The 12,040-nt window shown below is 47.9% G+C and overlaps 1 protein-coding gene across 2 annotated transcripts in view; it reads right to left on the reverse strand.

Annotated features, from left to right (window-relative positions):
* Positions 1-349, reverse strand: part of SEZ6 (seizure related 6 homolog (mouse)) — a 55,405-nt gene extending 55,056 nt beyond the window's left edge. For both annotated transcript variants that reach the window (XM_006890971.1, XM_006890972.1), the window contains exon 1: positions 122-349. In XM_006890971.1, the coding sequence (XP_006891033.1) occupies positions 122-176 (55 nt within the window). In that variant the 5' untranslated portion in view covers positions 177-349. The remainder of the gene's footprint in view (positions 1-121) is intronic.
* Positions 350-12,040: the final 11,691 nt, after the last annotated feature.

Here is a 12,040-nt window from a genome sequence, read left to right on the forward strand (position 1 = left end):
CAGCGGCCGGCGGGGAGCGGGGCGGACGGACGAACAGACGTGGACGGCCCCCCACCCGAGGCCCACGTCCCCCGGGACAGCGCCCCGCCCCGGGACTGAGCTGGACGCCGGGGTCCCTTACCGTGAGCCAGGAGTGCCAGCAGCGAGGGCAGGAGCAGCGCGGCTGCCGGGCGCATGGTGCCGGCTGTGGCCGCGCCCCGGTCCGGGGCCGCGGCGGGAGGGCTGGGGACTCGGCAGGGAGTGGGCGCGGGGACAGAGCCGGGGCCAGCGGGAGACGGGGAGCGGGGCCGCCGCCGCCGCCAGCGCCCGATAGAATCAGCACCACGGCCAGCGCCTGGCGTCGGCGCCCGGGATCGCCGCGCGGGGCTGGGGGCGGGGGCGCGGCAGGAGCGGCTTACCGTAAACTCTGCAGCAAACGCGCAGCAGACTCGGCGGCGAGAGCACCGCTTCTCGCACCGCCCCCAGCTCAGCGGAGAGAGAGACTGCCCTGTGGGGGTGGGCACGTGGCCCCCAGGCCTTCCGCGCTACCCACGCCCAGCTAAACCTACTACCCTCTCCCTCAAGTAGTTGGGGTTCTAACATAAATTCTCCATGGGGGGGGAAAGAGCCTAGCAGCCCCCTCCCCACTTCTTCCTACCTCATTCAGGTACCTGAGGGCGAAAAGGGTGATCTGGGAAGGGGTCTGGGAGAGAGGCAGCTGGTGAGACCCTCGTGCCCTTGTGGTAGGTCCTTCCTGGGCTGATAATGAAGATGGCTTTTGAATGTACAAAGGACAATAAATTATTACTTCGTGCTCAATAAATGCCAGGGCTCCAGGCAGCTGCATCAGCAGCAAACTGTGCTCACAGAAAAGCTTAATTATCCTGATATTATAGTTAAAAGCCAGTGGCACTCATGTCCTGAGGAGACATTCTTTATTTGGTAAGAGGCAACCTGGACTAAGACTTGAGCACCAGAGGGTGGTAATCCTGGGTCCTCTTGCAACTCTGAATCTCCAAGACTCTGTTTTGGTCCCTCTGAAGGAAGAGAGAAGCCACTGTGTTAGTCAGTCAGTACAGACACTTGATGCTGCCTTGCTGCTCAGGTTCCCAGAACTGGGTGAGGGGATGGATATCTCTAAGGTTGCTTTAGGCAGAGAATGTAAGAAGGTCCTAGAGCGTAACGACAATGACTAAGAATGATAGAAGGAGAATTGATGCCTTTGAATTGTGGTGCTGGAGGAGAGAATTGAACATACCATGGACTGCTGAGAGAACAAACAGGTCTGTCTTTGTTAGTTGTTGTTAGGTGCCGTTGAGTCAATAAGGGTCTGTCTGAGAGAGAGTGAAATCAGGCTGCTCCTTGGAAACAAGGATTTTTAACCTCTGTCTAACATACACTTTGGGCATGTTGCCAGGAGAGACCAGTCCTTGGAGAAGGACATCATACTTGGAAGGATAGATGGACAGCGCAACAGAGGAAGACCCTGGATGAGATGGTTTGACTCAGTGACTGGGGTAATGGGTACAGGTGTGTCAGAGACAATTAAATTGGCTCTGGATAAAGCAGGGTTCAGAGCTGTTATACACAGGGTTGCTGTGAGTTGCACGCGGCTGGAGGGCACATAACAACAACAACAACAAAGGGGTCGCGAGGAGGGTCTACCATTCAAAGGTTTGGAAAAAACAAGCTTTGGAGATCTGCCTGAGCTAAGAAGTACCTTGAACTACAGGGCAGCAAGGGGTCAGGAACAACTGTACTGTTATTCCTTTGCCTAAGGATTTAGACCCAGAAATATGGCTCTGAGCATGCAATGAAACATACCTCAGTGGCTGCTTTTATTTTTTTATTTTTTTTTCTATAATTATATTTTATTAATTTTCATAAACATTTACAGAGATTTTGGGCTTCCACTCATTCATTGTTGCACTATTCTCTTTACCCTCCTCCCAGTTTGTTCTTGTAGTGGCTGCTTTTATTATTATCAAGAGGAAGACGACGCTGAGATTCCTGTGGCTCTGGATACAAGGGTAGCTTTGAACTTAGCTATTTTCAGATGAACTTAATTCCTTCCCTCCACCCCAAACTTTCAGAGCTCATTGTCTGATACTCTTCCTGACTACATCCTGGAAGTGAGTAGCAAGACTTTTGCAATTAAGTCGCATTCCTCAGAGACACTCATGGTGCCTCTGACCACTGGTTGTTCTCATGTACTATCAAGTTAGCTGACCCTCCAGCAGGTTTTCAGAGGCAATAGGTCACACAGAGGAAATTGTCCATCTTTCTTTCTTTCTTCCCCAAGAAACCAGTAGATTCAAACTGTGTACTTTTGCATTGGCAGCTCAATTCCTTACCACTAAGTTACCAGAGCTCCCCTGTGACCCATAGTCTTTCGGTTTTGTTCTTTGGATTCTCTTCAGATCCCTTCTGCGGGCTCTTGGGAGCCCCTTCGACTGCCGTAAAGATTCACAGGCAGCAGGCAGGTGGCGTGTGGAGTTAGCTGAGACAGAAGCTGAGAGAGGATTTCTGGACAGTGTTGTTTTTTTTTTTTTGGACAGTGTTTTTGAGAAGTTGGGTGGTGGGGAGACAGCAGATGGATGACAGGAGGGAATAATGAAAAGGATAAGAAGTGAGAAAAGGAAGTGAAATAAGAAGGTACAGAGGGGAATGACCAACAGATGAGGGGGCAAAGAAAGACAGATGGGAGGTTCCGTGACTGAAGGAAGCTCAGTCACATATTGGCGAATGTCATGAAATCTCTCCTTTCCTCCTTGAAGGTATTCCTGAGTGCCCTTTGAGAACTGGGAAGCTTGCGCAGAGAATGAGTCATGACCCAAGGGTGAACCTTGTATGCCAGGATGATTCATGGGGATTTGGAGGCTGGTGGCAGGCTTGTCTGAGTTGCCTGGCAGCTGGGCTTTTTGTTGGGCTGAGCACCATCCACAGGAAGGAGGCTGAGACATGCCACTCAGGAACTCACCACAACCAAGTCCTTGCTGCCTGAACCAAGCATTCATGAGGAGGGGGTCCAATGAAGACTACAAGTCCCAGAATGCAGCACTCTGACCTGAGCTCAGAGGATGGGTTTGCAGTGCCTGATGGGAGTAGTAATGCACCTGGGCTGTCCCTTTCTCCTGAAGATGGTCAGCATGGCCTCTGTGCAATGGGTTCCCAGTTAGGTTGATGTACAGCCTGGGCCAAACTGGGAAGCAGTGGAGTCTCTACAAGCATCTTTACCCTTCCTTGTGTCATGCCTTCCAAGGGGCCCATTTTACCTAGATCACCCACAAATTGAAAATGATGATGACATGTCTTTGGGAATGTTTAGCTCTGTAGACAGGGATTGTAGACTAGATATAAGTCATATCCACTTGCTTTCCCCATTCCAGGTCTCATTCTCTTGCCTGCCTCTGTCCTCAGAGGGCCTGTCTATGCCATTGCTTCATTATCTCTCTTCTCTACTAGATTCCATCAGTTCTGTTGAAGGCACAGATCTTGTCAGTCTTGCTCACTCCCAGCACATCGTTGATGTTCAGGAATATTAGAATAAATGAGAAGGAAGGAAGTGTCTAAAGCCTAAGGCAGCTCATTTGTGCTTAACAAGTACTGTGAGATAATGGAGAAGGGGGGGATTGCTTCTTTTAGGGTAAGGAGAGGTCAGTGAAGGCCACACACAAAAGGAGGGTAGTCTGAAACCAAGTCTTGAATATGTTATGTTTTATCAAATGGTGAGGAAGAAGGAGGTCATTCAAAGCGTGACAATAGTTATACAGAGGCAAGTGTGAGCCCACCAAACACTGAATTAATTCCTCCCACAGAGACCCTGTAGGACAGAGTAGAACTGTTCAAAGGGTTTGTAAGGTTATAATCTTTATGAAAACTGACTGGCCCATGTTTCTCCCTCAGAGCAGCCAGGGGGTTTGAACCACTGACCTTTTGGTTAGCAGCCAAGGGCTTAATCACTGCACCATAAGGACTCCTATACAAAAGCAAAGTAATAGGTATACAAGATAGTCTGGGGTCAGTGAGGAGCTTGTCCTGGGGTAACACAGCCCCTGTAGGGAGGTTGGAGGAAGGACTGGAGTAGTAGGCTGTGACCAACTGTGAGAGGCTTGTGGTCATCTAAGGAGCCCTGGGTGTGTGTGTGTGTGGGACAAACAGTTAACTGATTGAGTGCTAATAGAATGGTCAACTGTTTGAATCCACTCAATTGCTCCTCTTTCATTAAGATTTCATCTGGAGAAAACTCTATGGGAGAATTCCACTCTCTCATGAGGGTCATTAGGACTTTGACTCAAGGGCATCTAACAGCAAAGCCACAGGGCATCCTTGATGGTTACATCGAGGAAGTGTTCTGCCATCTCAAAGATATCTGTCCCAGGGAGCTCTGGTGGCCTAGTGGCAAGAAGCTGCACTGCAATCCCAGAGGTGTGCGGTTGGAAACCACCAGGTGCTCTGCTGGAGAAGGAGGGACAATCTCCTCCTGTACCAGTCAGATCTGATTTGACGGTGTACACACACACACACACACACACACACACACACACACACACATAGTTAAAAAAAAAGAAAAAAAAAGATATCTGCCCCAACACAGGGGAGTCTGGAATCAGTAAGGTGGGTTTTAAAGCACAATGATACATGGTGGGGGAGCCTGAATTAAGATAACTGGTTAAGAACGAGAGTTGGGGGCTGGAGGGGTGAGAAAGGGCCAAAAACAAGCTCCCCAAACCCTAGGGTCCCTATAGCTTCTGTCCAGACAGTGCCAGACACCCAGCTTCCTCGCTTTCATACAGCCTATCAATTTGTGGGATCACAGGCACATCGGTGACTTATTTTGAAGTCTCTGCTGGGATGACACTTGTTTTCTGAGTGAGAAGAGGGGAAAATTACTCTCTTCCAAGACAGCTTTTTAACCAGAGCTGCATTTTCTGTGGAGCCAGGTGTGGTTGAGGGCATCCGGGAGTAAGAGGTAGGGTTTGCTCCTTCACTCCAGAGATTCTGGGGGGAGCACAACACAGCTTGCACACCTCACCCCCTCCTCCATGGAGAGGGCTCACAGACAGAGACATTAGGGCTCCAGGCAGGTTTCTGGTATTATCCAGTCCTTTAACTATGAGAGTAGAAGGAGGGTCCTTGTCAGTATACTGGTTTGGGGGTATTTGCTCCACCCCTCTTCCAGGAGCTGCATTGGATCAGCTATAGCAAGAACTTGGGGTGGATGGAAACAGAAAGTGGTTTGATGTGGGCTGTTTCTGTCTGCAATTGGAGGCCTTCAGCCTGCCCACCACCCCCAGCTGGGGCCTTTGATCCTCCTCAGCTCCATCAATGTTTAATGCTACCGGCTGGGCAGAAATAAGACAGGTGCTGGAACAGGAAGATGGGGATGCGACTTATGATCCACGATATTGGCGAGATTATTTTCACACAGAGAGCCCTGAGATGGGTGGCAGGCGGCCTCCCAGACTCCTCGTGGTGGAAGAAGTCCCAAGGTTCAAGTTTGTAATACTAATAAAGGAAACTCTGCAAGTCTCGTAAGGGGCTGGAAATAAAAGGAATAATCAATTGCAAAAGCCCAATCCCCGGTTTGATTGAAGGAGAAAGATGGTAAGTTAAATGACAGTCAAATGCAAATACAGCTCAACAAACACCATAGCAATTACCAGGCACAGGAACCACATGGTGCTTGCAGGCAGCGGGGGTTGGCAATTTGGAAGCCTGGGCCTGTGCAGAGGTGATGGGCGTGGGGCTATTTTAATAGACAGTTAAATAGATTAAAAAAAAAACCAAACCAACAAACCCTTGCACCGACTGACTTTGCACCCGCTGCTGCTGAGTGGGGAGCTAGAATTCAGGCATGCAGAGAGGTAGTGGCACCTTCCGTAGCTGCCCCTGTGCTATTTTGGAATGGAAGAGGCTCTGAATTCCTGGGAAGTGAGACCAGAGTAAAGGTGAATGAGAAGACCCTGAGGGACCCTCATAGTCTAATCTGATTCTTCATGCCAACTGGGGCTGAAGGTGCAAGGGTTGACATTAAAGGGAACCCCTGGAGTCCTCCAGAAAAGGGCTCAAGATGCTGGCCTTTCCAACAGCCCAAAGCCCTGGAAGGGTAGGCCTTCTCCCCTAGATTTGCATAATGCCTTACATCTCATTTGAATGCTATTAATTTGATGTCAGGCTAGGTTGGCTTGGTTAGAATAGAGAACAGCTGGCCTTCTCCCTCCACTCTGTGCTCTGGAGCTTATCCCAAGTGCGGCCCTCCCCAACTTGGGGGGCATAAGCCCTCCACTCTACTACCCTCTCAGGGTTTCCTGGCACCTGGAGAATCTCTTATTGAAGCCAGATCCTAAAAGTCAAGGCTGCCTGAGGCAGTGGGGCCACCACAGAGCTATGCAAGAGAAAAAGGAAAGGGTCTCCTAGGTTGCCCTCGCCAGACCCAGAGATACCCATGGAAAGATTCTGGGAGCTTTCGTTTCCCTAAGCAATCAAGGCAGCTTGGCTTGGAAAGGGTCCAAAGATAATAACCAGGAGAGGGAGGGAACAAAGGCAGGTGGTAATCCCAAAGAAATATAGAAGGCTCTAGAAATAAAATCCCCTGAACTCAATATTTCTAGTGCTTGAACTTACATAAAATACACCTGTCCAGAGGCATTTGGTTTACAGTGCAGTTCTGAGCCTGTGGCTCTGTTATTCAGTTGATGGCCATGTGATGATGGAGTGGGTCATTACGGAAGAGGGAGGGGGCCCTAGATGCATCCTGCGGGCTGGCCCCAGAGGTGTTCCTCAGGGAGCTACAGGGAACCAAGGATGGGGAAGGGCTGAGTAAACCTTCCCAGACTGGCTAAGAATGCCCCATTGTTTTCTTGCCTGGGAAGTCTCACCTGGGACCTTGGTCAAAAGACCTGTGATTAGGACAGTTAGGCAGCACCTACCACTGCTCAACCTACTGAATCCCAAGGCCACCTCCGAGGGATCAAGTAGGGAAACATGAATAAATATTGCAGCCAGACTGCCTTCACACCACTTACTCCAGGCACTTCTCACGCTGGGACAGGATGTAGTCGGGCACAAAAGAATCCTCCTGTCCTTGTTGTTCTTGAGACAAGACTAAGGGGCTTATGAGAGGGTAACTGTGTTTTTTCCCTTTGCACAAACTCAGGCATGAAGCTTTGGAATTACATAAAAGATGGACTCATAGCTGGTTCACATTTTACAGAAGTGTTTTAAGTATTTTCTCTTTGAAAAGACTGCTGTATGCATTTAAAGCAGATCTACAAGAATCCAATATATTCTCCATTTTTTTTTTAGGAATTCAAGTGGACTAATCCTAACCTCTAAAAAACAGCAGTCACAGCACCGACGATGTATTACCCAGTGAGCAAGGTAAGCACAGGCTTACTTGTGCTTGATGATCTATGATGACCAATTCAACCTTTCTTTGCGCCACATTAAAGTCTTTACTTCTTAGTACAATTGACATCTGTCTCTCTCCCAACTCCACAGCACCTTTCTACAGCATCAAAGTCTCTTTTCAAATTTACAGGTCCTGACAGGGATGGAGCACCCAATAAGCAAGAGTTGTTGCTGTTGTATATCATAGAGTCAGAACTGACCCATAGCTGACCCTCCAGCAGGTTTTCAGAGGCAGTTAATCGAACGGGAGGAGATTGCCCATCCTTCTCCTGCAGAGTGGCTGGTGACCTTGAACCAAGTGCCTTAGGGATTGCAGTGCAGCTTCTTGCCACTAGGCCACCACAGCTAAGTAAGCACAAATAAGCCCATGCTTGCCTTGCCTATTGGGTAAGTGACCTCTGATAGCACCATTTAACCATTCATTACAATAACCATATGAAAAAATACTTCATATTGTCCCCATTGTACAGATAAGGAGACTGAGGTTCTAGATGGCTAGGTGACTTTTTGCTGGTAAATGGCAAACCCAAGATATATTACCAAGGCAGAGCAGAAGGGCACAGATATGGGTGGGTCTTTGCAGAAGCAGATGTAGAGGGTTTGATCTCAGGTTCCCTGGACCTCTGGCCTCTGCCCCAGGTTTACCTTCATGAAGCTTGTGTTTTCTGGTACGATAGTCAATAGAACATGGACCACTGGAAACAGGGTTGGCTCCAAGGTAGAACAGAGTTGATTACTTATTAATTTATTCTTTCAGCAAATATTTGTTATACAATGCTGTTCTAAGTTCAGAGATCCATGGGTGGTGAGAATGGCACAGGATAGGACGAGATTCAGGTCTGTTGTTCATAGGGTTGCTATGAGTTGTACTCGACTTGAGGGCGCTTAACAACTTCAATTAGTCTGATGAGGGAGCTCAGGTGGTCTAGTGGTAGGGATTGCCCTGACAACCGAAAGGCGTACAGTTTGAATCCACCAGCAGCTCGATGTGAGAAAAGTGGACAATCTCCTTCCATGTGATTCCAGTCTCTGAGAACCCAGTGAAGGGTCATCTATGGGTCAGTTCCAATTTGACCACACGTGACAAAAACAACAACACTAGTCTGATGGTGAAACCTCATCCCGTATACTTCGGGCCTGTGGTCAGGAGGGGCCAGTTCTTGGAAAAGGACATCATGCCGGTGGAAGGTCAGAGAAAGAGAGGAAGACCCTCAACAGGATGGATTGACACAGTGAGTGCGACAATGGGCTTGAGCTTATTGGAGATGGTGAGGTTGGCACAGGACAGGGCAACGTTCAGAGGGCCACTATAAGTTGTAGTTGACTCAATGACACCTAACAACAACAAAAAATCTGAAGATTTGTGGTTCAAATTCTCCAAACAACATGGCAGAAGAAAGGTCTGATGCTCTGCTTTCGTAATAATTACTCCAGGGAGCCCTATGTAGCTGTCGCACACTGCGTACAGGGGATCCCCATGAGCTGGGTTGACTTGATGGCAGCAAGCATTTTTGTTTGTTGGTTGGTGCTAAGTGCTGAGGATACAGAGATGGATGAAAGCAGACTCTGCTCCTGCTCAGGCAGAGAGGCACAGTCTAGTGTGGGAGACAGAACCATCTGACCAAGGGCAACATTGCAATATGGCAGGTTCTTGGAAGGAGAGGCTCCCAGGGCCCCGACTGCACTCAGGGTTTGCCCTAGTCAGGGAAGGTTTCTGAGAGGAGGTAGGGTTGAGTTAAAAGCAAAAGATAAATATGAGTTACTTGATGCAAGAGAACAGAGAATTGACTTCCATGCATAGGGACCAGCATTGCAAAGGCCTATGGTAGGAAGGACTAAGAGGCAGCTATTGTGGCTGGGTTACTAGAGGATAAGAAGTGTGCTGAGGAATACTGTTAGAGACAGGCAAACAGAGCTCAAGAGCTTGAGGGGTTCACTCTACATGAACTCCAGTCTCCCTATCTTTTGTCCATCCACTCATCTGTTCACCCATCCATCCACCTATTCTTTACTCAACCACTTATTAACTTTATTCATTACCCTCTTACCATTTGTTTACCATATGATTTTTTTTAACAACTTCTATTTGTCAGATCTTGAGCTGGCTACTAGAGAGAAAGAGCCTTCAAGGAGTTTCCAAACCAAGGAGGAGAGACAGGTTTGCTATAGTGTAATGCAGCCTATCCATCTCCACCAGACATTCAAATAGTGCTCTGAAGTCCTAGAGGGAAAATGTGTCTGATGTCTCAAGATCCTTAAGGCCAGGCAATAAATAGCAAGCCTCCAAAGAGACCTTCTAGCTACATGGTACCTTACATCTGTTCTCATTCTATCCTCTTCCAAAAGCAAGACATTCCTTACCATCCAGAATTGGTAAAAAATGCTTCTAATGTCCCTTTTCACGAATGCTTTCTGTGTCTCTGAGGCACCTCAGTCCCAGGAGAACACAGTGAAGCTTGGTCAAGTTTCCTTCACATAACAAAATTCAGCTTCTGACATACCTATGGCAACCTCCTAGTCTGGGCACAAATTAGGACAAACATTTTGAGTATTTTTCAATTCTAGCCATGCATTCTCACCCTTCCACTCCTCCTTGAACTATTTGTCCTCTTGCTTGTGACATCACTATGGTCTCCATAGTAACTGAATGTATTCTCAGTCCTCTACTCCTCCTTGAACTATTTGTCCTCTGCTTGTGACATCACAATGGTCTCCATGGTAACTGATTATGAGGTCACCAGTCCTTAAAGCAACAGACTCCATGGGTCCAGACAATGTCCTGGAGGAGAGAGGGAGAATGAAAATAAAACCTGAGATGGAACTCACATCCCATTGAGAATCTGGAGGAAGCTTAGCCAAGACTTCTAGGAGAGAGGAGGACTCTACCTCTCAGCTTGTCTGCAGTGAAAAGTAAAAACAGTTTTTAGACTTGCCCCTCTCTGAGAAACTTCCACATTGACACTGAGCCACTCTGAAATTGTCTGTGGAGGAAGAACTTTATATGGTCCCATTCAGACAGGCTGCAGCATGTTTAGCAGCAACACAGGGGTACTGATTTGGATCCATGGACCACCCACAGAGAAGAAGCATGGTTCTCATCTCAGCCCCACAGTCTCAGATGGTCTAGTCAAAACGGGTCTGGTCTGTCTTTGAACCTTGATTTCTCCATCGAGGAAGGAGTGGGAGTATGAAGGTGCTAAGGAGCCCTGTTCCCTGACTCACAAGAGAGACAGCAGATTGGCCTAACGCTGTGGGGCTTGTCTTCCATCTCTTATAGAGCAAGTGGCAGTAGGTGGAAGCTGCGGGGCGGGGCGGGAGGAAAAGGAGTTGTAAGTAGAGGCATGCACGTGCAGAGTGCAACCTAGGTAGGGACGGGCACATCTATTGACTCCACTTTAGGCCATATTGGTGGTCTGTTAGTGCAAAGCCTGATGGGAAAGGAGACTGTTCTCAAGAGGCTGAGAGGCATCCTGAACAGCAGTCCTGGGTTGAAATCATCCCAACTTTGTCCTTCCCTTGGTCAAGCTTCTGAGCTTCCAGTTTTTTTACCTATAAAAGAGAGATGATTCTGCCTGCCTTTCAGAAAAAAGTAAGAAAACCTGTGGGAAGGGTTGGTACATAGTAGTTGCTCAGTAAATGCTTATTTCAATCATTTCTCTATCCCCTCAGCCCTTAGCTGAAGGCCTTGCATACAATATGTATACAGTAGATCTTGTGACTGTTAAGTGCAGTGTGAGGAACAGAAAGCAGTGTTTAGAACAGTGTTCAAATTCTGACACTTATCAGTTATGAAGCTTCGAGCACATCATCTAACCTCTATGTGCCTCAGATTCCTCATCCATAAATGGAAGATATTGATAGTGTCCTAAAGGAGTTGTTTAGAATGAAAAGAGACACTGCAAGGAAAAAGCAGAGCCTGGTACACACCTTTATAGGTTGACCCTATGAAATAGATGTTATTATTACCCACATTTTAAAAATTAAGAAGCAGAGACACAGAGAGGCTAAGTAACTTACCCAAGGTCACACAGCTAGTAAAAAATGATGGTGTTGGGATTTGAACCCAAGCCACCTGGCTTTAGAACCTACACTCTCAACCACCATTTCACTCTCTACTCCACAGGCCTTGCCGTTTCATTCTGCCACGTCTGCAACTACAGATGTCCTTCCCCAGCTCTCCCTCCCATCCTCTCATCTCAGCCAAACCTGGGTCAAGTGTAGCCCAAAGAATGTAAATTTTTCCCTCTACCCATCTCAGTCACTTGTCTCCCCCCGCTGAAATAAAGCTGAAGCTGCCACTGCCACAGCCGAAGCCATCACCGGATCCCTTGCTTATTTCAAGTCCTCCTAAAGCTTGTTGAGTTCTTAACTTATTAAAGATAAGCACATGGAAATAGGGAGCAAATCTCTTTATTTATGACATAATCTCCAGCCCAGAAAAGCTACAGGAACAGTGTTGCCTATATTAGGGAACCAATAGGAAAAAAAATCAATTAGATCCGCCAGAGCGTTTAGCTATTAACTTTCTTCTGATGTTTCTCTTAAGGCTGGCGATGGGGGTCTCTGCCAGCAGGCTGAGTGCAGAGCTTGGCAGGAATAGGAGAAGGAATGTTGCAAGAAAGGCAGCAGACCAGACTCCTAGACAAAT

The sequence above is a fragment of the Elephantulus edwardii genome, unplaced genomic scaffold (genome assembly GCF_000299155.1).
Source record: "Elephantulus edwardii isolate Elephantulus edwardi_28Jun2011 unplaced genomic scaffold, EleEdw1.0 scaffold00094, whole genome shotgun sequence".
Lineage (NCBI taxonomy): Eukaryota > Metazoa > Chordata > Mammalia > Macroscelidea > Macroscelididae > Elephantulus > Elephantulus edwardii.